Raw genomic sequence first — 23,398 nt, forward strand, 5'->3', positions numbered from 1 at the left:
CCCTCTGAGGAAAATCCCTTTTGTTTTTTACGCTTTTCCACTAGAAGTTTCTTTATTGAGTCAAAGTTTCTCTCCCTTTACTTTTCATCCATTGACCCTGCTTCTGAGTTCTGGAGCCACAACAAACACATTCAGTTCCTTTTTAACAGGATAGTTATTCGAATACTCGAAGGCAACGAAAATGGGCACCTCCCCACCCCCGCCTCTTTTCTGGTCAGCCTAAATGTTAACAACTTCTGCCACGACTTTTCATAAGAAAGTTTCAGGTCTCCTCTGGGCAGTCTCAGGGTGGTGCCGCAGACTAAGCAAACCAGATGCCAAAGAATTATTTCCTTCCTTGATCTAGACGAAGCCACATATTTAAGTGCACAATTTTTAAAAAGTCCCATTACTGACATCTGCTGAACTAACAGTGAATTAAATCTCTCCTCCTATGTCACTGAGCTGCTGTTTGGACTCGGCTCCCTTCTCTGTAGATGTGCAGTTTATTTCTTGGGCCGAAGTAAAGGACCTTGCATTTATCTCCACTAAAAGCCGTCTAGTTAGTCTTCCTGTCTTTCTGCAGACTGAAGCCTCCGTGTCCTACACTGGTGTTCTCAGTTCAGGTTGGCAGAAACGAAGGCTGAAGAGACCTGGGCTTCATTACCCAGGCTCACAGCAGGGAAGGAGCCAAGAATTATACCCCAGGCTCCAGGTCCTGCCGGAGCAGGTCGGCCCGCCCGGAGCAGGCCAGGCCGCTTTCCTGGGAAAATACCTGATCACTCCACGGCAGGCCTGCTCATCTCTTCCTATCTCAGCAAGCCCGAGGTCTATGACGCGTTCCCATTAGCAGCCGGCTTCCTAACAGAGTGATTTGTAATCCAGGGCTGACCGTGAGGAGAGCGTGCTCCTTAAAGGCTCTGAGTCAGCCCCGGCGGACAGCGTGACTCCCCTCCCCACCCCTGAACTGATCCTGATACACCCCACTCCCTGCGGGATCCGACCGCCCCGAGGGGTTCCCAAGAAAACAATCCAGCCTTCTCAAGCTCAGACAGGCAGGCCGTCCAGGCAGTGCCACCTTGCACGGCCACCCTCGGCCTCCTGCTGAGACAGCTGCCAGCACGGCCGCCCTCTTCTTAGCTGCCCAGTCCCTCGGGGAGCTGCCCCAGACGTCAGACCTCTTCTAAATGCCTGCCCCCCACATTTTTGTCTCTCCTGCTGCTGCCCCTCGAGGTCTTTGCCATCCTTGCTCTTAATGCTTGTCGGATTCCCTTTCTTTTCTTCTTTCTTCCCCTACTGATTTGCCTCTATCTATATGCCCATTAAATATAGAATCTCAGCCAACGATTCCACATTTACACCATCTGACTGTTTCACTCAGACCCTAATATATTTGGGACAAAAATTTTTTTCCACAACGAGATCTAGAAATATATGGTCTCTCAGCTACAAAGACTGTACCCACGAAGCCACTAGGTAGGATTAAGTGCACTGTAAGGACCAGAGATAAAAGGTGAAAAGGCCCGGGACTGAGCCAGCCTTCACTGTACACATCTGAGGAAGAGCCCTGCACTCTGCCCCTTGGCTATGGATCTTTAATGTCCAAGAGGTGTGTCACATACAGATACACATGTGTAACATGCAGGATGGTATATTGCTCACACGATGGCCACGGATCACAGCAGTCCAGGCACATGCAGAGTGCTGTGCATGTCTGCACTCAGGGAAGGACACTGAAGGACAGATGCCATTAGTACCACGGGGAGGAGGGGGACAGAATAATGTCCACTTAGGAACAGGCTAAGGGAGTCCTCTTGCTTTAAGTATCAGTAATGCAAGGTGCTTAATCAAATTTCCTAATAAAATAGAAAATACTTTTGGATTAAATCTTTGTTGCATAAATCCTTTAAAAATGTCTTAGTGACTGTCCTATCTCACTAAGTCCAGCCCTGGGATGTAATTGGGTCATTCTTTTATTCAACAAATATTTTTTGCATACTTATGATGGGGGAAAAGACACCTTTTTGGTGTTTGCTGAGAAATATCAGTGAACAAAACAGATGAGATACCTGGTCTAGGACATTAACATTCTAGTGGGGAAGACAAGTAATAAAGAGGTAAGTAAAGAAGATCATCTCAGATTGTGAAACCCGCTATAAAGACAAGGTTATCTGTCTGGAAGTGCAGGGTGTGGAGGGTAGGAGAATGTTTGAAGGGTGGTCAGGGAAGGCCACTCAGAGGAGGGGACACATGAGCTGAGACCTGCAGGATGAGAAGGAGCCAGACAGGTGAAGACTAGGGGAAAGCAATTTCAGACAAAGGTAACAGCTAGTGCAAAGGTCCTGAGGTGGGAAGGAAAAGAAAGAAGGCTGGTTTTGCCAACTTGGACTGAGTACAGTGAAGATGAAGTGTGAGATGAGGCTGGATGCTCAGAAGAACAAGTCTGGATTTGATGATATTATGTTGTTGTATTTAATATGGTTTTATTTTCTTCGGATACAGCTGCATGAAGTTACCTTTCTTTGCATGTTGCTTTTTGACATCTCTTTCATTATCGTTGTGAACTAGTTTTTATATTTTTTGTTGTTTTTTTAATATTTCGTGTCTTTATGTTTTATCATCTCAATTGCACATAATCTCTAGGGATTGAGGACTACTTTTGGGATTTCTTTGTGCTTCCCAGCAAAATTCTTTGACTGGACACTTTCCACATATTATATTGCTTTGAAACATGCCCTCTGGAAAATCTGCACTCAGCCCTGCCTGTGAATTCTATAGGAAGAAGTAGACCTTCAAAGTCGTCTCATAGATTTCTAAGTGTGTTGGGAAGGTCTGGGAATTAGGTGGGTTTGAACATATAGACTTTTACTTGGAGATTCTTTTTGATATTAGCCCAATGCTCTCTCCATGAACTTGTAATAATAATATTATTGGTGGTAGAAAACATATTGTTGCTAACTATGTAACAGCATGAAGGGGAACAGAGTTTGCCACCCCAAAATATGATTCTTTGGGATATTAATTATTTTAAGCTGTGTGTGTGTGGTGGTGTTTTTTTAAGGCCCAGGAGGCTCAAGGAGAACCTTTGACCTTCCCTCTAACTGCATAAAAGAAATTAAGATAGAAAGTCTGTTCCACCAAGGTGCTATCATCATAGCTAACAACAGTTCACCCTTGAACACATGAGGGTTAGGGGTGCTGGCCCCCGTGCAGTTGAAAATATGAGTGTAACTTTTGACTCTCCCAAAACTTAACTACAGTCATCTGGCAGTATCCACATGGGATTGGATCCAGGATCCCTGCTGATAACAAAATCTGAGGATGCTCAAGTCAAGTCCCTCACATAAAATGATGTAGGACGATGCATCCAGTCAGCCCTATACACCCACAGATTCCCAACTGCGGATCAGAAATACTTTTTTAACCCATGGGTGGTTGACTCTACTGATGAAAACTTGGGGATACAAAGGGCAGACTATATGTTTATTGAAAAAAATCCACATATAATTGGATCAGTGCCGATCAAATCCATGTTGTTCAAGCATCAAGTGTACAGTTGAATCTGAACGATCTGTGACATACAGGGAGGAACCTCGCAAGGCCTGCTTGATCAAAGTCTTCTCTGTCCACTGTCTCTAGATGTCCCAGCAAACATGTGTTTATGAAACATTAACTCTCTCCATCTCCCTGTGAATTACTTTACTTCCCTTTGAAGTCCCAGGCCCTCCCCTACCTCTCCTTAGTCCAGGATGATATGTATACACACACACACACACCTCATTTCACTTTACTGTCTCTGGAATTCTTCATGCTTATGTGAATTTCCCATATGTATATATTAAATTTGATTTTCTCTTGTTAATCTGCCTTATATCATTTTAATTATTCCACCAGCCATAAGCATCAAGAGGGGAAGGGATAATTTTCCCCTTCCCCCACAATACAAAAATAAAAGGATTCAAAACATTTCTCTTCCTTCGTGAATTAGCTTCTGTTAATGTTTCCAGAAGTACAGAAGTTTGCCCCATGCCTCTCATTCCAAATTAAATGACTACCTTAAAATAACATTCATAAATAAATACACCTAAATATGGGTACATCTGAAATAGAACCAACCTCCTAATACAGTAGCAACTGCGGCTATCAGCATGCTTTATGCAGCCTGGGTAGTGGCAGCCGGCCAGCACATTACCCTCTAATCCATTGCTAGTCTACCTCCTAAATGCTATAAATATTCATGTATGCCATAGAAAGCTACAAAGGGCTTTATTCAAACATTTTTTTTGAATACTCCTTTATGTTCCCCCCAAATGAAAGAATGTCTGCCTTTTTTTCCCCCTGCATAAGGATCAGAGTGTGAATTCTTTTGTTCATACTCATAAATCCTGAAAATCAATATGCAACAAATTCTCTAATCCTCATTTCATACCCCAAGGGTAAAGAGGTTCAAAATAAAAATACTTGGGGTTGGCACGGCGGTTTGCTGTGACTGCAATGCCGCCATCAAGAAAAGGCATCTGTGTTCCTGGCTACCCCGGTGCCTCCCGCCCCTGGCAGGGGCTCCTTCTGGGGACAGAGCCTACCAGCCCCACGGCGGCTGCCAGCTCCGCTCATCACCTTGGCCTTGCTGGTGATCGCCTGGGAAGCAGCATGCACATCGACCTGAGACGGGAGCTGTACCCTTCCCCAGGCACCCAGGGTCACAGCAGCCACTAGGGGGAGTTGTAGGTGGTAGCGGCGGTGGTGTGGGGGCAGGGGTGGGCCAGTGTACGCACAGAAGGAGTTGGAAAGTTGACAACGAGTGCCAGGTGGGTCAAAGCCAGGTTTGAAAAACATAAACGAGTCTTTTTAAAATTCTATTTTCTTTTCCAGTAACATCTAACTCACGGAAGGGCAACTGTAAAATTAAATACTGTCATGGTATGATTTATCAAATGATGTAAGTTATTGTTGAGGGAGCAGAGAACTAGCAGTATTCCTTCTCTATCATAGTAATAGAACCTCCTATTTTTTAGTGGGGCACATGGATACCCCAAATAAGGGCTACCTTCCCTTTCATGGGACTACATTTCTGGCCAGTAAAACGTGAGCCAAGTGGTGAGTGCACCGTCAGGCCATGCTCATATCCTTGTGTGGAAGAAGCGTGACTCTGCCTTTCCCTTTGCCCTTCCCTCCGGCTAAAATGAGGTCCTGGTGGTCACCACCTTGCACCACCTGGAAGGTGAAATGGTGAGAGAGAAGCCAGAAACCTTGACTGCCTCCTGGAGTAGAGCTACCATACTGGCTTGGACCTTAATGTGAGATAGATACACTTATCTGGCTTAAGCCTTTGCTAATCTGGGTTTCAGTTATTGCGGCTGAACTGCTATCTTAGCCACTCAATAGCTTTTAAGGAAAAGTGGACTCTTTCTGAGAGCAGGGGCTAAAGGACCCCCTTCCTCACTGCTAGGCACATAAGAATCCACTGCTATGGGCATGAAGTGCAGAAATGGGGATGGGGAACTCTTTTAATGCCCATTGAACGCAATCTTGACCTTGCCTTTGCAGGTTATGGGTGCAACACCAAGATCTAAAAACCCAGATTAAATGATTCTCATCCTCCTTGATGGATATTTTTGCTGTTCTTGTTTGTTCTGTTTAGTTAACTTTAATGATGAAAAGTTCTAAAATGTTCAGTCAACTCTTTAGGAAACCCTGACTCCCACCCCTCTGTGCAAATGTATATTTTACAGTTGGATGGGTGGCTCAGCCACCCCTCAGTCTGCACTTCTGCATGATCTTTAGCTATTTGCAAAATCTTTCATTTCTGGGAAACAGGTTTTCTTTTGAGAAATCAAGGAAACATGTTTAATTCTCCATACTAATAAGTGAGCAAAGAATGTTTTCTTCTTAATCAGAGAATTATTAAACTGACACAGTAAGAGAGATGCTCATACCCTGCCCTTGGTGTGAGGGGTAGAGGAGAAGGCTGCTGAGAAAATATTTGCCCTCTAGTGTAGAGTGTCTTTGAGGGGTGTGGACTCATGTGCTATTTCTTAAGAAGCTTAAGACATGGGGACCTAGTGCCCAGTAATTGCTGCGCTTCTTTATCAGATTGGGCTTTGCAATGAGCTCATTCCCAAAGTTGGATGGTGTGAGCCTTACAGGATTACTACAGGGTGTTTCAAATTCTCCTGGAGTCACACAGGCCAGCTGGATTTCAAGAAACAAACAGAAGAGCAGTTTTCTGATTAAGACTTCTATAGCCCTATATGGCTTACAGGATTACTTATGTACTCTGGGCTCACCCACAATCTCCAGGGACAGATGGAGCAGGTACGATCCCCATTTTCTATTGGGGAAACTGACCGGCAGAGAAAGGACAGCTGCAAAGTGATGAAGCTGAGAATTGAACCTCATGTGTCCTAAACTCCAAGCCCTGAGCTTTTCTTGCAAGAACCACCTTCAACACTGCAAAGCATGGCCCCAGGCAGACGCTCACCCACAGATGCAACACTGTCACACCTCATCCATCCCGGCTGCAGCCAAACATTTAGAAGACAATGGAGCATTCCATTCGTATGCACTATGCAGCTAAATAAAGGTTTTGGCATGACCTGTTTTATTGTTTTGAAGAAGATAAGAAAATAAACTTCGAAGTAAACTAATGCCAGAAAACACAGCTCTTTGGGGGGTGGGGAGACTGGAAAATACTGAATATGTGCCAGTTCCACATCTGTTATTTATGAAGATTTTGGTTTTGGATATGAAGATTTTCAAGTTCCCTCTTTGAACTTCGGTACTTTATTGGAATAAACAATACACATTTAGATTAATAGCCCATAATAAAGATCAGCTATAGAGTTGACTTTTACCTACATGCACTAAAGTCAGCTCAGCAGATAAACATTCCAAAGGCATCCCGGGGCAGGCTAGCGCCACAACACGGGAGTCACATGGGAGTCACTCCGGCATATTCCACATTTTAGCACCAGGCGGCCCAGGACGGAGCACGCAGCGTAAAAGCTGCCGCCGCTGTGATCCGCAGCACACATACTATTCAGCCTCACAAAAGAGAACTGACAGACTAAACTAGTAGCCAATTTGAACCAAATATTTCAAAACTCCTTTATGTGTAACTACCTTTTTAACAAGGCAGCATATATGAAAATTATTTCCTTTATTAGTACAAATGCAAATTTTATTTAAAAAAACAACACTGTGGTTAAGGTTACAATACTGCACGTACCATTTTTTCAAAGTTGACTAGATTGTCAATGAAAGTCTTGTTCCCCTCATGAGTAAATGTCATATCTGCAAAGAAATAAAAGTCGAATTCTAATCACTAACAGAAATATGTCACACTACGGAACCACAATAGCGCCATTAGATTATGCAGGAGTATTTGCATAACACTGCAGTTGGCAAAAGCTGACAATAGTTCCCTTTATGTTAGGTGTTTAACTTTCTAAAGCACTTTACCTGAGGTTAGTAAAAATTTCCCCACTAACCTTCTGTTTTACTATCAAGTCTTCCAAATTGTGGATTCTTGCTCCTTCAATAATCTTCCCAACCCTTCCAGAAAAGCCAGGGCTGAGAGGCGATGATGAAGAAAGTGGAAGGATGGGATCATTCTGACCCAAAAGACCAATCTGACTAGGCTCTAGTTCATTTCCTTCCCCACATACTCATCGCAGGGCCTCGCCTGTGCATTTCCTTAGAATTACCTTTGATGAGCAAAGGCATGAAGGGGATGAGAGGAGGCTCCAGCTTAGCTACTGTCAGCCTGTAGGCCCTGTGGTTCCTTGAAGGATCCTTCAGAGAAACGGAGAGGGCGATTAACAATCAATGACACACACTCCACTCCCTTTACCTCCTAACACACCCAGCCTTGTCATCCCACACGATCAGGTAGTTTGGAATCAAGTGTAGCTAGAAAAGAAAGGTAGACTTACTTAAGCAAATTGATTTGTGTTACAGAACAACTTTATGTGACATGAAAGTAATTTGCTTTTTGTTTCCTTTCTCGTTTGAAGGGGAGATGTGCCTTTTGGATCAAGGGGAGAGGTTCCTTTGCTAGCAAATATAAAGCATGTAAAGCAACCCCCAACCACGAGATTCCCTTCTCCCAAAGCGCTGCTCCTTCCTGGGAGCCGGATCACCCTCCTCTCTGCCTTGCACAGCCAGTCCCGACCTGCCCTCTCTGAAACCATCCCATGGCTCCTGCCAAGTCCCACTCGCTCCCTTTCTGTCTGTTAACACCTCCCAGCCAGTGGGGAAAAATAATTCTGGCAAGCCAAGAAAAATGCAGCTTCCAACCCATAGCCAACCTGTGCTAGATGGAAAGGATCTTATTACACTGCTTTTCTTAGTTACACAAATTGACCTTATGTGGGACATAAGTCCTCTTTAAGTTAGTTCCTGAGAGTGCCATTCATTAGTCAGACATGCTTGTTTTAGCAGCACTAAAACGGGATCATAAACTTCTTAAAGTCATACAAGGACAGATAAAATTTCTGAAATGAGAACTTCAATTCAGCTAATCAGAAATTGGATTAATGCAGACAGTGAACAGAATAAAGGAGCCACTGTCACTTACCATTAAACTTTCAAACTCCGCATAGAACTTCTTAAACTTGCTTGGCAGTTTCTGTTAATGAAATGAAAATGCCACACGCGTATGTCAGATTCAACATCCAGATGTGTGTCACGTGTTACCATTTCTAGGGGAAATGTATTTCTTTTGGCTCTTAATTGGTCAGCTCTAGGACAGGCCACACTGCAATCTGTCTCATCCTTTGAGGACAATCTTCTGGAATTCGGAGAACTCTCACCTTTCTCACCTGTTAAATTTTAACCTAGTTGAACCAAAAGTAACTATGGATGCTTTGGTCTTCCTGCTTTTATAATGTTTTCTGAAACATTATTTGCAAAGGGGACTGCATTCCCAGATTACAGATGTTTTGGAGTTAAACCCTCTGATTCCCACAATTAGGAATTTAGATCAGAGAATGTTAGGATTAAAAGTTTTAGAGCCGTGGCCAGGTAGCTCAGTTGGTTAGAGCATTATCCTGATATCCCAAGGTTATGGGTTTGATCTCCAGTCAGAGCACATACCAGAATCAACCAATGCATGCATAAATAAGTGGAACAACAAATCAGTCTCTCTCTCTCTCTCTCCTTTCCTCTAAAATCAATCAATAAAAATAATAATAAAATAAATTATTCTGAAAAAACGTTTTAGAAATTTCCTATTTTAACCTGTCTTCCTTACGATGGGAGCTACATGAGAACAGGGATTTTCATCAGTTTTGTTCAGTGCTCTATCCTCAGTGTCAGGAACACAGTAGGTGTTCAATAAATATTTATCTGGATAGATTAAACCTGTGTTTTATAGATGGGGGAAATGAAATTGCACAGTATAAATGAAACGCCCAGAGCCACGTGGCTGATTATGGCCACAGCCTCTGGAACTCACGTCACCTGCTTCCTCCCCGGTTGCCTCTCTTGATTGCTCCGCGCTTTTCTACACAAGCATTTCCCTCACATGATTGCCTGCCCTGCTCTACAAAACGGGACAGCTCCATCCGTTTAGTAACTTCCTATGTTTATATTTTGGCACGTGATTCAACACCACCAACTGTACCCATGTGTTTACAGCAGCGGGTCAACACAGACGTCTTTCAATCTACGGGTATCGCTCTGCTTAGGTTCTCAGCTTCTAGTAAAACTGAACTTTTCTCTTCTGACTGGGCCACACCAAGAGAGAGCAGCGTGACACATTTCCCATCCTGAGCCTATGGAAACCCTGACCGAGTCCTGGGCACAGAGGGTCCCCGCTCAGCTCTGCTTTGCACAGTGATGTCAATAACCAGTTCACCGGTCAGAAAAACTGCCACCCACAGAAGAGCTCCTCTGTTCTGTTCCCCTCATATCTGAATCGGTTTAAATATTCCCACTTAAACACTGTAAAATATATTATTTTGTTTCTAAGAAGCCAAATTCATTTTCTTAGCACCTATTTTCAAGTTAGGCTTCAGGGAAACTTGATATCCTTGCTTAGAGGGGATGCCCCAAGGGATGGAAACTGGATGGGCATCAGAGACGCAAGGATCTCATCCCACATGAGCACCCACATCCTCATGTGAGGAGGTGACTTTCCATGAACACAGACCATTTTAAAAGTTAGAAATGAATTACATTTTTTGTTAGATCTGTCACACGAGTTCTCTTTCTTGACTTAGCTGCCTTTTGGGTCAAAGGCAGGAGGGCAGACGGTAATAAAAAAATGTAATGGGTCTTAACCCTATTATCTCTCCACATCTCATGCTTCCAGAGCAGTGGTTCTCAACTGGGGGCAGTTTTGTACACCCCTCCTGGTATATAGTAGGCAGAGTCCCGGGAGGCTGCTAAGTATCCTACAATGCACAGGGCCGCCCACTCACAGAATCATCCTGCCCTAGACGTCGGCACTGCTGGGGCCAAGAGCCTGCTCTAGATTATCATTTCCATTTGCGTGATTTCAGACGGCTCTTTCCCTTCTATTTTGATCCATTTCCTATGCCAAGTGGTTTAACTTGATTTTCTCTTTTGCTCATGGACAGTTTCATATGGTTCTGTAGTTCCTGGAGGTCAGGCACCGGTCCCCACATGCTCACGCAGGCATCAGGGTTCTCACTGGAGTTGTATGGGAAGCCCTTGGGGGCTACTTGGCAAGGACAGGTAGATAAACCCAAATCAAAGACCTTTCTGCTGAATGATATAATTATATTCATCTTAAAAAAATAAAGGCTTATAAATGATGATAGGTTCGTCTTCTCTTCTCAGCAACGTGCAAGGATGCAAACAGAAGCTCACAGAATGAGGCTGCTTTCCTCTGCCCGTGAGGCTGAAGGACGGGCCAGACAGCTCTCTGCCTTTGCTGACTGCACCCCCCCCAAGCAGCCTCCATTTTCCTCTTCAGACCAGGAAAGGGGGCTCCGACAGTGTTCCCCACATGCTACAACCTTAATGTCTGCCTGCTGTCAGGCAGTGCCTACACCGTCAGCACTGCTGGGGCCCCAGACCCCTTGGATTATCCCAACCAACTCATTTGGACTCTTGGGGGGGGAAATCAGAAGTTGGAAAGAGGCTGGGGAAAGCAGATTACCTGAGGGGAAACCCTAGGTCTCCTGAGAGTCCAAGAGCTGTAGGCTCAGGACAGGTGAGTGCACTGTGGCTTCATTGCTCAGTGTCACTGGCAGCACTAACTCTGTCCTTTCCCTACGTGGAAGGTGACATAGCTGCGTGGCACGTGGCCTCACCAATGCCCTCATGCCTATATTCAGGGGATGAGCTGCTATGTGCTGCATCTGCCTGGAATTTTAAGAGAAAACCAAGACAGAAGGACTTGTGAGGACCTGCCCTCTAAACAATGTTTCCCTGGAAGAAAATTGTTTCAAGAGGGACATGGGGAAGGAAATGTTTCACGGAAAATATTTAGAGATGCAATCAGCTGCCTTGAAGCGCCACTGCGAATTAAGTCTCTGATATCTCCTTCTTGCCCTCTTTCTGTGTCCCACTTACACAGGCTTCTTTTTTTAGTAAGAGTCTATTTTTGTGTATATGCTCTATTAAAGGGTAGCATTTCTTTGACTATATACCACATATAAGGGGTCAGGCACATTTTGAGTACTTAGCTAATGAAAAATGAAGATGTTCTCTAGTACTGATGACCGACTAGCAACAAACCACTAATCATATGTGCTTCAGAAATTCATGACACACCTGCACAACTTTTGCCCTGAACTGACTACTAGCCGCTGCTGTTCCTCCTTACACAGAGAGGCCTGCCAGGCGGTTAAGAGATACTTAGTTCTCAGCTGGGCCAAACAGTTGGCCTTCTGGCTAATTCTCCCAGAAGCAAAATGACTACTTAGGGGGAAAAAGAAAGGGATCTTATGTTCTCTCTTTTTTTTTTTCCAATCCTTACCAGAGGATATTTTTTCCATTGCTTTTTTTGGAGAGAGTGGAAGGGAGGGGTGGAGGGAGGAGGGGAGAAAGAAAGAGAAACATCGATGTGAGAGAGACAGATTGATTGGTTGCCTCCCTCACGCACCCTGATCAGGGCTGGGGATCGAACCTGCAACCGAGGTTCATGCCCTTCACCAGGAATTGAACCCACAACCTTTCAGTGCGTGGGCTGACACTCTAACCACTGGGCCACACCGGCCAGGGCCTGTCCTCTTAATTATTGATAAGGTTTATTGCAAAAGCAATAAGCAGAGGTTGCAGAGAACAATGGAATCCATCAGCAAAACCTTTGAAGTCATCCAGGCAATGCTGTGGATTCACGTTACACCTGGGAACCAGACTTATTAGTATTTACATTACAGAGACCGAGGTGCCGAGACCCCCTCCATACACAGAGGACAATACCTTTTTCAATTCACACGCTGAGGCAACTAGAAGAAGGAGACAGGTCACCTCCCTCAAAGTGTCCCACCTTTTCCATTGTCACACGAGTGTGAGTGATATTTCTATACAAAAAGCTCACTGGTGAGCCTGTGTTTTTATTCTCAAGGCAAAAGTCACAGCTGGATCTCAGCTGAAGCTTACCTCCCACGTCAGTGCCAAGCGGCTCACGGCAACGTTACTTAGCCCCATGACGATGGCAAAAAAGGAATTCAGATTTTTGTACTCCTTACAGCTGAAACACAAGAGGCACATGTTTGAGTTAAATGCTACTTTTGAACGAGATTAAAAAAACAGAATTCTCTATTTTCTGGTCATCATTAATATTTGTCAGGACTCCTTTATGAGAACCGGCAACGGTGGATTTCACGCGCCGTGTGAGTTCCACCTGGGTGACCATGCTCTGCTGTTTGGTTTCTCAGTGTGATTTTAGAAAGGTGGTGGTTTGAGCCATCTAAGTCCAGGTTTTGAGGAGGAATTTAAAGACACCTACCCTAGGGATTGTTATTATGGCCCCAAAGCTCGCTAAAAGCCTTGTGGGACTTGAGGGAAACAGCTCATGGGACGGGAGAAGAGAAAGTAAATGTCCTTGAGGACATCCAGACTTGAGAGGGAACAAAAGTCACACTGCTTCAGCCACCATGATGTCTACCTGCCATGCAAATGCTTCTAATCTACTGAAAAAGATCAATGTATCTGTCATGATCCCTATGGACTCAAGGAGTTTTAAAGCTGAGGAAAAAAAACTTAAGCAATTGACAAAAAATTAAAATAACCTTATTTTCTCTGTGTATTACTGATGTTAGTGAAGTTGATCATTTTGAATCTGTACTTAGGCCACTATTAGCTTTTATAAATATATATTTGGGAATAAAAATATTGTGGGGCAAGACCAAAGATTCTTATTAGAACGGCAATATTTAGTCCAGGTACTTGAATTAGTTTTTAAAAAAGAGACTCCTCAACTTCATAACAGCTATTAGAAAAGGGAAATAAGAATTCATTTTGCAGTAAGTGCAAATCCCTTACCCCAAGTCAATATGGTCATCTAAGTTGACTATATCATAATTAAATCCTGTTTATATTAACATTATCATAAAAGGCTAATTTTTTTGCCCCCGTTCTTGCAGAGGTAGCAACGAGTGATTCTTAAATGGTCTGTGTGGAAATGGGAAAACATTTTGGAGACGCTCTAGTGTATCTGATCCCACCAGTGAAAAAGAGGGCCAGGCCTTTGCTGTGTGGCGACAGTGGCTCTCAGGACGGGGCTGAAGGCAGTGAGTGTGATCAGTACACATGTTTGCCTTTGTCCTGTCCATGGGATCTTCAAATAAAGCAGGCAGGACAGCAGGCTTGCCTTTCTGGCCACTGCTTATTACCAGCTGACTTTATCACCCTAAGTGGGTCACATTTCTCTATGCCTCAGTCTCTTCACCTGTAAAAGGGGATGATAATATTTAGACCCCCCCCCACTTCACAAAGTTCTGGACAAGTCAAAGAGCTTAAACAGAAAATGCTGACGTTCTTTAAAAATACCAGCCACTGGGCTTAGATCTCAGCCTTGTAGCTCTTGGTTTATCAGTATCTGCAACCTTCTGCAGGGGCCTGTGTTAACCGGGCCTCTGCAGGACAGCATGGAGTAATAATGGTTAAATAATATAAACTAATTTGCCCGGCAGGGCGTGGCTCAGTGGTTAAGAATCGACCTAAGATCCAGGCGATCAGGGTTCGATTCCCGGTCAGGGCACATGCCCGGGTTGCGGGCTGCAGTGGATCAATGACTCTCTCTCATCATTGATGTTTCTATCTCTCTCTCTCCCCCTCTCCTTTGCTCTCTCTGAAATCAATAAAGATATATTTAAAAAAAAATAATAATAATAATATAAACTAATTAAAAATGAAGGCCATTTCCACCTACTCATTTACATAATCAGAAGGAGGAGAGATAAGAAAGGCAAAAATATTTTTTAAAATTCCTGCGCTCTTGAGAGGCTCTCCCGGGTCACTGCTGTAAAATAAAGCGGGTTGGGCCCACATGGTTCCTGGTCTCCCGCATTTGTGTGCAGACTGCCTCTCTCGTCCCCTTGTGGCTCTTAGTGCTGCCAGGCTAAGGTGAAGAGGGAATGTGCTCCTTGTAATAGGAAGGCACATATTGTCACAGTTTCCATAATCATCTCCTTCCAAATATGTAAAGGCATTTGTCCCTTGCAACAAGGCTATTCAGTCTCTGAGGGAAAGTGGCTACGCTCTGAACCAGAAATTCGTAAGCAACCTTTTACCAAATCTTTCTTTGAAAAAGCAGCTTTTCCAAATTAAGAGACACTAGCATTTGAATCCCAGGGATTTGGATATCCTGTGGAACCTTCACATTTTTGGCAAAAAAATTCAAAGCATTTGGCAAGCAGATATGTATACAATGTCAAGCAGCATTTACTTCTTTGTTTAGCTCTGGAAATCAGCCTCTGTATGGGATCTAAACTGTTTGGCTCAAGAAAATTGCCTGGCTGGGATCACTTGTGCTCCCCACTTTCCTGCGCCCGAGCTCCCTGCATTAAGAAAGGAAAGACGTCTCCCAGCCACAGGCCACATTTAGCATTTTATTTTTAGCATTGTGGTGATACCAAAAACACGGAGGTAAACAGGAGGTTGTCAGGCATATCTAAATAGCAGAAGATTAAATTCGCGTCAGGAAGAAATTTAACTAGCCCCTGCAGTATACAAATTGTGTTCCCATGAAGTGCTGTTAAATAGAATATTTATAAGATGCGTACTTTTTCCGATGTGTATGGAGATGATATTCATGTACCAGGTTAGCTGGCCGGCAGGCATTTTACCAGTTTTATTCTGGCTGCGTTGGGAGTGCTGCTGTACATGCGTGTGCGCACTGCCCTCTACTGGTGAGAATGTGGCATGTTGGGCATCGACTTCAAGAGCCTCCTGAAACAGAACTTTCCACAACAGAACTTTGCTGAAGGGCTCTTTACCCCAAAGGAGGCACAAAGTCCGAGGAGTTCAGGGCAAAAAGAGGCCACAATTTCGGCTCCAACATCAATGCTATAAGATGTTAATTTATATAATGATGTCAAATGTTACAAAAACTAGATGAAATTCATCTTTTACAAGAGTGTGGCTATTCTTAAGCCCCTGTGGTTGGTCCTGGTGCACAAGGAGACCCTACATCTTGCTTTCCTTTTTAAGGTGTCGTCTGAGAGAACAGAGTGAAAATGCAACTCAAACACTATTCTCTTCCCAAGCTAATGATACTTACTGAGCTGCTATCTTAATAAATTTTTTTAAGAGCTGAACACGCTTGCTGGGCTGGGAACAAAGGCAAATCTCAGTGATGACCCAAAACTGAATTTCATTAAATCTTCTCAGGAACAAATCCAAGTTTGCTGTGGTCTTTTTAAAATTATGCCTTCCAAATGTGTGGTAGATTAGCTCCAGCTAGAAGAGAAAGGGAAACAGTTTCACTTCTTTGCTTTCAACCAAAACACTAGCAAGGCCTCTTTTCTCTTTGTCAAGACAAATCGACACTGGTCAGCAAATGTGAATGTCATCACTGACCAGGATTTGACCTGTCCTCTAGGTCCTAAGGTCTTTCAGTGAGGCTTGTTAAACAAATTAACGATAAACTAGGTGCTGTTGACTTAATATACTCAGGGAGACATAGCTTACAGTAAATCATAAAGATTTTTCTTTAACACTCAAAGACTTTATGACAGACTTTATTAATAAACTCAATATTTAAACAATGATCATGTGGTTTCCATATTGCAGCACACACTCACATTTGCAGCTGAGCGATGCCAGCAGCTCCCTCCAGAATTGCTGTGTATCTACTAATGCTCTCAATCAAGCAGCTTACCTCATGCACGCAGTTGAAGAGTTCCCAATCATAAATTGTCATCTGGTATGCTAAATCTTTCGAGCTCATCAGTTCAAAAGTTCCCACTGTTCCGACAGTTGGGCCTTCCTGTTCTGGCAAGGGAGTCTATGAATAATCATGCAAGAATATATCAGAATCTCAAAACAGGCGAGTACTTACTGCTGCCTGCTGTAAGGAGTCACCGAGGGGAAAGGATCCTAGAAACGCTTTCAGGGATATCTTGCAACTTTTATTTTACCCAGAGGGGAAAGATACCTTATTCTCAGGGCTCACTCGCTCTGGTGCCCTCTTTATAGTCATCATCGTCACTATAATCAGTTCCACTGGTTGAAAAACATGGACCGTGACAAGTGAGATTCAGAGCAGAGTGACCTGGGGAGGCTCTCTTCTGCTTGGGCCTGGGAGCTCCCTGGACACAATTCCTTTTCTCTGGTAAAGATGTAAGAAGTTCTTGGCGGCCTTTTCCTTCCGATTTCCCAGGGAAGCTGGTCCAAGCAGGCATGGCAGTTTAGCCACAGGGCTAATTACTACCTACTCTGCTGGGGCTGGTGATTGTGGTGGAGTTGCCACAGCTCCATCTCTTATAACACACTGCCTGGGGTTACAGGTGACGGGCTCTGCGTGCTGTGATTCGTCCACTCCCTGGGGAAGGTTGTGCTTAGAATGATTTTCACATGGTCACGATGTTCTGGACAAGGCATCAGAAAACCAAACTCCTCTACTCTCTGGAAGACCCTCAGCCAGAACTTTCCATCCCAACTTATTTCATTTTATTTTATGAGAAATGCTCTACAGTGCTTTCCTTAGTAAGATGAATGATTCACATACATTAGAAACATGTATAAAATATTAATACCTATTGATCTATAATATAGGTACAAAGTTATAAAAGTCACACAAGCCAAACAAGAATTGCCCTCATATCATGCATACCATATTTGGATATTCAATATTTAGATTGGAAGTACTAATATTGTACAAGTTGCACCCTCATCATTGTTATCATCACCCGTAACCGTTATATTCTATAAATGCCCACTGCGTTCTGGGCACTAAAGAAAGTATACGTTCAGGATGTAGGCAGTCCCTGCATTTGAAAGGTGGCCGTCTAAGAGAGGAGTGAGCCCTGACCGGCAAGTGCCTCACTGCACATCAGCGAAGAGTCAGCTGCTGGCATTCAGGTGCACGTATACAGGGACGGACAGAGGCATCAATACACACCTGACGCCCGGATACACAGATAGCCACGTGGGAGACTGTGAGTGAGCTTTTGCAGAGCTAGTGGGCATTTGGAAAGAAGTGTGGCCCGAAGAGGTTCTCAGAGAAAGAAGCTGGGCTTTGAAAGATGAAGCAGACAAACTTCAGGTGGGTTAGAGCAGAGAGGATTTCCCTGAGCAACCTGTTGTAGGCTGAAAGATGCAAGAGAGGCATGAAGGTGGGGAAGCTGTCATTAGCCTTGCCTGGCAGGAACACGGAGCTCGGGGGAACCAAATGGCCGGCTTCAGAAAGCCTTTGAGTACAGGATGAGGAGCTGGGGTTTTGTAATAGACCAGGTTAGTGCCAGCTTTAGACAGTAACAGAGTCTAAATCTAAGCCCCACTCTCTACAGACCTGGATTGATTCTCTAATCTCCTGAATGTCTGTTGCCAGCTCTGGTAAGTTGAGATCACAGTACCTAGTACCTAGGCCTGTTAGAGGACTGGAGGGGAATAATTTAAGTGTAGGGTAAACACAGCACCTGGCACAGGGTAGGTCCCCCCCCCCCCCATTAGCCCCTTCCTAGAGGTGTGGAGCATTGCAAAGCTGCAGGAATGCGTGATCAGTGCAACACCTGGATGTAGAAGCTAAGTACTGTTGTTCCTGATTTACTCTGAGGGGGACAGAGAGCAGGGAAGGAAAACAATGATGTCCACGCTCTGAAACTTAGGGAGCCAACCTGAAGCTGATGGGCAAGTAGTTTAGGCAAGTAAATACGAAGGGTGGTTTCCAGCAGGGTAGGTCTTAGGTAGAAAAGCTGAGGAAGCTTTTAAATGCTTGGTCTGAGCACGCCCCTCTTCCCTCTAACAGTTGCCTCTGTGACCACAGCCCCTCTGTCCCTCTGTCTACTCCATGGGTCTGCTCTATGCTCAGTCTCCCCAGTTCCCTGGCTCTTTTCCTTGAGGCCTTAAGGCTTTTCATAGAGGGGACAAATTACCCAACAACTGCAAAGAAGGTGCCAATATAAAGAACTATACAAAATTTCTTTTACTTCTAGATACTGGTCTATCATCCCTGCATCCCTTTGAAAGAAAAACAGAAAGCCTTGCTGCATCTTTACCTTTTTTCAGTGGGGAGGGCTCACTGAGCCTCCTCCCTTTTTGGCAAAGGGCAGGCTGACCCCTTTGCTCCATGAACCTCAGAAGCAGCAATGTGAGCAGTCAGGGGTGCTCCTCTGTCTGAAGTGGGAATGGGCTTGCTGACCCTGGCCCCAGAGAGGCATCTCCTTGGGCCGTTTTCACATAGATCCCTGTGGAAATTTCCTACAAGTGAGGCACAGCAGAGCTTGTGTAGGGTCTGCACACAGAGACCTGAAAACTGCCTACCCAGAGGCATGGCACTCCCAGGCTCTCGCTCTGTTCTTTTTTGAGAGCTGATTTCTTTGTTAGGTCTGGATGGTGGTGATTGAGAGGATAGCACTGTTACCCTCCCACTTTCCAAATGAGGAAACTGAGAAATAAAAGGGATGTGCCGATTGTCAGTGACAAAGAGACGGTGAAACTAAGCTGCCACCCCAGCGTCCCTCTCTCCTTGTGCTCCCAATTCTGTGCCTCGCTCTGAGTTCTCACTCCACTTCGGTGTCCTTACTGCACTGTGAGTTCCCTGAGCCACGAAGCCATCCCAGAGCCGGAGCCATCAACAATACCTGGAATGATACAATAGGCACTAAATAAAAGTAGAAGGAACCTGTGAACGGATAAAAGTAGAACCAAATCACAGTACGTTGGGATTTCATTATAATTGACTCTGTGCTAATAGTTATGCTTCAACACAACGTCAACAGCATTTAAAGCTCCGGACCCACGCCCTGAGCCACCTGGGATAAATCGCTGGCACTATACTAATTCTAGACAACAGAATTTAGCGCCACGATTTGTTCTGTCCCAGGCTATTTGTGTTGGCCTCACCTCCTTAACTTGACCGTGACTGTCATGAGGGATGCCAGCCTAGTGTCACACAGAAACTGGGACAGCACTGAGCGCATGCCGAACAGACATTTTGTAAGTATGTGCTGATGGCTCCCAGGCTTTGGCCAACCTTCTGGGCTGCAAAGTCACCCTGTGCGTGACTCTTCTTAGAAAGACTGCCTTTAAAGAAACCTTCAGAAAGCCGGGGAAGGAACTGCATGTCTGCGGTTTTGTGAGGCCGGTAAGGTCTGACCACTCCTTAGTATGACGACATCCCTTGCAGCCCCGTGAACAGCAGGACACCAAGAGGGGAAAAGTTAAACAAGTTCCCAGCCCGGGTACTTGTTGCAAAGTAAATTCCTTTCAATTGCTCAGGCCTTAAAATGGAAGACTAGCACGGACTAAGAACTTGTAAGGCTGCGGGGCAAATAAACAGAGGCTTAAAAGTTAGTATCTATCCCACGGGGAACTGGAGACGGTCCACGCGCTCCCTTTATATACCTCGGCAGTGCACACTGTGGCCCGGGACCAGCTGGCAGGAGAGGCCTGAGAGCACGTGGCCAACACATCCCGCAGCACCCCCATCGCGCACTAGGGGGCTTCTGGCGGCCCTCATTTCCAGGAGAGGGCAGCGTGACTCATTGACAACATCCCCCCCCTCCCCCCGCCTCTCAAGGGGAAATATTTTTTAGAAAGCAATGAATGTAAATGACTAAAAAATATACGGAAAGGATGGCGAGGAGACTCAGATCTTATAGTACTGTGGCTGAGAAAAGGCAAGGCTGCTTGTGGCCGTGATGGAGGGAGCGGTGAGAGAACTGAGGCTGCAAGGCTAAGTTTCTCTCCAGGCGAATTCCAGATACTGCAAAAATCTGCTGAGTTGTGCTAGAGTGCGCAACATGGATCTCCCCAGCCCAGAAAATCAGAATTATGATGAGGGGAAAACAAGCTCTAAAAGTCCAAGGAGGGAAATCTTGATTCACCTACAGTGTCTAACTGGATTGAACTTCAAGGTATTCATGCGGCACTTACATAGTTCAATGCTCCCCCCCGAATGCAGTGCAGTTCGCCGCTAGCCCTGTGTGTTCAAAGATGTAGAAAACTAGTCTTCTGTCCTTTGAATGGTCCCCACAGGCTTTCTAAGGTATAGCTACTCCCCTCCGTGCCTCGTTTTTATAGGATAAACAGAAATGAACCCTGCCACCTGCATAAAAAAGAGTAGGCTATTCAATTAATAGCATGGGCCAGTTAGTCCTGTAGCCACAGAGAGCTCTGTGTGGCTGGGAACGAGTGTTTTGGGAGACTTAGGGAAGCCCCTTGGCCCCTGGTATTTCCCACACAGGACAGAACGCTCTCAGGGAACAGCATTTTTTGGAGACTGGAGAGGGGCTTTGCCAAAGTGTATTTCTACGTGCCCCTACGGAGCATGATGAATCAGAATAGCTTGTCTTAAAATTATTTTTATTCTGGCTTAACTATTCATGTTTTTAATATTAATATTTAAATGGAGTACATTTCAGTGAGTGAATTACTACAAAGAGTTCTGAAAGCTGAATTACGCCCCAATCGTGGTATGATTGGCTTTTTCCACAAAGGAAAACCTAAAGCTCAGAGCTTCTCAAATGGACACCTGAGGCTTACCCAACAGACTGCAGAAAAGGGGGGAAAAAACAAGAAGCACTTGAGATTTTTTAGAACTGGGTTCGACATGACTGCCGAGTGAAGGCCCAGACAAGTTTTCCTGATTGCAGACGCTGCTCCGAGGGGGCCGCCGCACCTACCAGTGAATCGAACTGCTCTCGCGGGCAAGCGAACAGGCGTCCGTTAATGGTGAGCGTCGTAAACACGGAAACATCATTAGGTTTGAGCACCACCTTTTCTGTGAACATAAAAAGCATGAGATTGCCTATTAAGTGCATCTGCGATTTGCTGCACTGCCCTAATCACACCAACAAATTGCCAGCTCGGTGAATTACCGGAACACGCAGAGCAACTGCATAAAACATAGCGCTGAGGGGCCCGCTGAGGAAAAAAAGGGGCCTGCACAGGCAGGACACTCGGATGCCATCAGGAAGGCCCACAGACAGGCCTGCAAACGCCCGAGGGCCCGCTCCCCCGGCCCGGTGCTGCGACTGTAATTGCACACAAGACCGCGCTTGCTATTTATATAACAAGTTATCTTTCCAGGTGGCAATCGCGCCCGGCTCTTTGGAGAAGGAAAGATCACTTTTAGAAAACTCGGGCAGGGGGTTCGGAGAGCCAATTTGACTTTAGGTGCAAAATTTATTATTATGTTTCACTTATTTCTGAAAATTGGAGGGCAACCACATTACCTATATTAAGCCTTCTATATTTTAAAAATTAATTCATTCAACAAATATTTATTTAGACTTTACTACATGCTGGACACTACTCTAGGCAATGATGATGCAGAAGAGAACAATACAGGGAAAAAACCCAGTCCAGAAAGAGCTGGCATTGTAGCGAGGGAGGCGGCGACCAAGACACGTATTAGAAAGCGAGGAGTGACGAGCGACATATAATACATCGGGGGGAGGAGGCTAGACAGTGTATGTAAGGGGGAAAAGTTACAATTCTAGAAAGGGAATCGAGGGAAGGAAGGGGTTGTCAGTGAGACACTGCCATGTGGGTGAAGACCTGAGGGAGTGGGGCAGGGACCCGGGACAATTATGGGAAAAATGCACCAGAGGGTCGGCGAGGGCAGACGTCCTGGGCCTGATGGGACTGGGACAAAGGGGAAGGGAAAATCTTGGGAGAGTCCAGCATGCATTTCAAAGTCCTACATCGGTGGCATCATTTGTTTTTAAACACGGCAGAGATGAGTCACCTGATGCTGAAAGGTTTCCCCCAATGGCTGTCAAATCATTACTGGATAAACGAACATTACTGCTCCTTCCTCCTGGCTCTCACGGCCCCACGTGCTGACCGGCCCTGCACTCTTGCTGGCATGGATGGTAACAGTTTCTTTACTATTTACCTCCTTACTGGCTTGGGAGCAACTTGGGGGCATGGGCTGTGTCCAATCCTCCTCTCCTGTGGCAGCCACACTAAGTGGCCAGCAAATACAAGATGAATGAATAAATGAGATTTCAGGAAAGCACAGAGTAATCAAGAAATCCCATGGGGAAAACACTCCTCATGTCGCTTGATGACCTGCGTTCTGTCTCTCTACTGCGTAAGGAGGGGGCCGTCGTCAGCTGTGAAAAAATAACCTATAACCACTTCCAACTTCAGATTTTAGCTTGTCCTGCTAGATGCTCTCTTAGTGTCCATGCCTTTCAGAGTTCCAAGGCTTTAGCTTTTCTTTTTTTTAGGGTTTGTATGGAAAGACTTTCAGGCTGACATCCACACCAGTGGAGTCCTCGGCTCCAGCTGCCTTAGACAGACTTCCCCTCTTCCTGCTGTAGAGTGGGCACTTACCCAGCTCACTTCTAACCATGTGATTTCTGTTGTTCATGGCAGGACACATAGCACCTACTTGTCCCTTTGGGTGAATGTGGAAGGGCCACACTAACTCCGGGTGGGGTTTCTGGTTGGGTGGGATACCCCATTTTGCAGAAGCTCAAAGGACTAAGTAAGACTGTTACCTCCTCCAGAGCTCATCTTGACTATGATCAGGCCTTCCCCAGAGCCCAGCTTGTCCGCAACTGCACTGATGACTTCCTTCACTGAGGCGGCCACCGGCACCCGAATGGTTGTGTAGGTGTGGTCCATGCAATAGACCTTGAACAGAACTATGGAGGAGGCAGTAGCAATGCACTCAATTAATCTGGGGAGTTCTTAAGAAAACTGTAAGCTATGCAAAATACTTAGACACCCTCCCAAGTTTGCATCATTTTGCCATTCTTACTATTATAATTTATTTGGGCTCATCTATACCTTTTCCTGCCCCCTTCTAACTCTTTACCCTTAG

At 45.1% G+C, this 23,398-nt stretch overlaps 1 protein-coding gene across 1 annotated transcript in view; it reads right to left on the reverse strand.

The window, feature by feature from the left end:
• RAPGEF4 (Rap guanine nucleotide exchange factor 4) overlaps positions 1 to 23,398 on the reverse strand; it is a 212,942-nt gene that overhangs the window by 5,972 nt on the left and 183,572 nt on the right. Inside the window, exons 21-28 of the mRNA XM_016205212.2 lie at positions 23,073 to 23,219; positions 21,246 to 21,343; positions 16,280 to 16,405; positions 15,680 to 15,858; positions 12,556 to 12,646; positions 8,558 to 8,608; positions 7,686 to 7,773; positions 7,208 to 7,272 (exon numbers count right to left, since the gene is read on the reverse strand). Of these exons, the coding sequence (XP_016060698.2) occupies positions 7,208 to 7,272; positions 7,686 to 7,773; positions 8,558 to 8,608; positions 12,556 to 12,646; positions 15,680 to 15,858; positions 16,280 to 16,405; positions 21,246 to 21,343; positions 23,073 to 23,219 (845 nt within the window). The remainder of the gene's footprint in view (positions 1 to 7,207; positions 7,273 to 7,685; positions 7,774 to 8,557; positions 8,609 to 12,555; positions 12,647 to 15,679; positions 15,859 to 16,279; positions 16,406 to 21,245; positions 21,344 to 23,072; positions 23,220 to 23,398) is intronic.

The sequence above is a fragment of the Miniopterus natalensis genome, chromosome 8 (genome assembly GCF_054644295.1).
Source record: "Miniopterus natalensis isolate mMinNat1 chromosome 8, mMinNat1.hap1, whole genome shotgun sequence".
NCBI lineage: Eukaryota > Metazoa > Chordata > Mammalia > Chiroptera > Miniopteridae > Miniopterus > Miniopterus natalensis.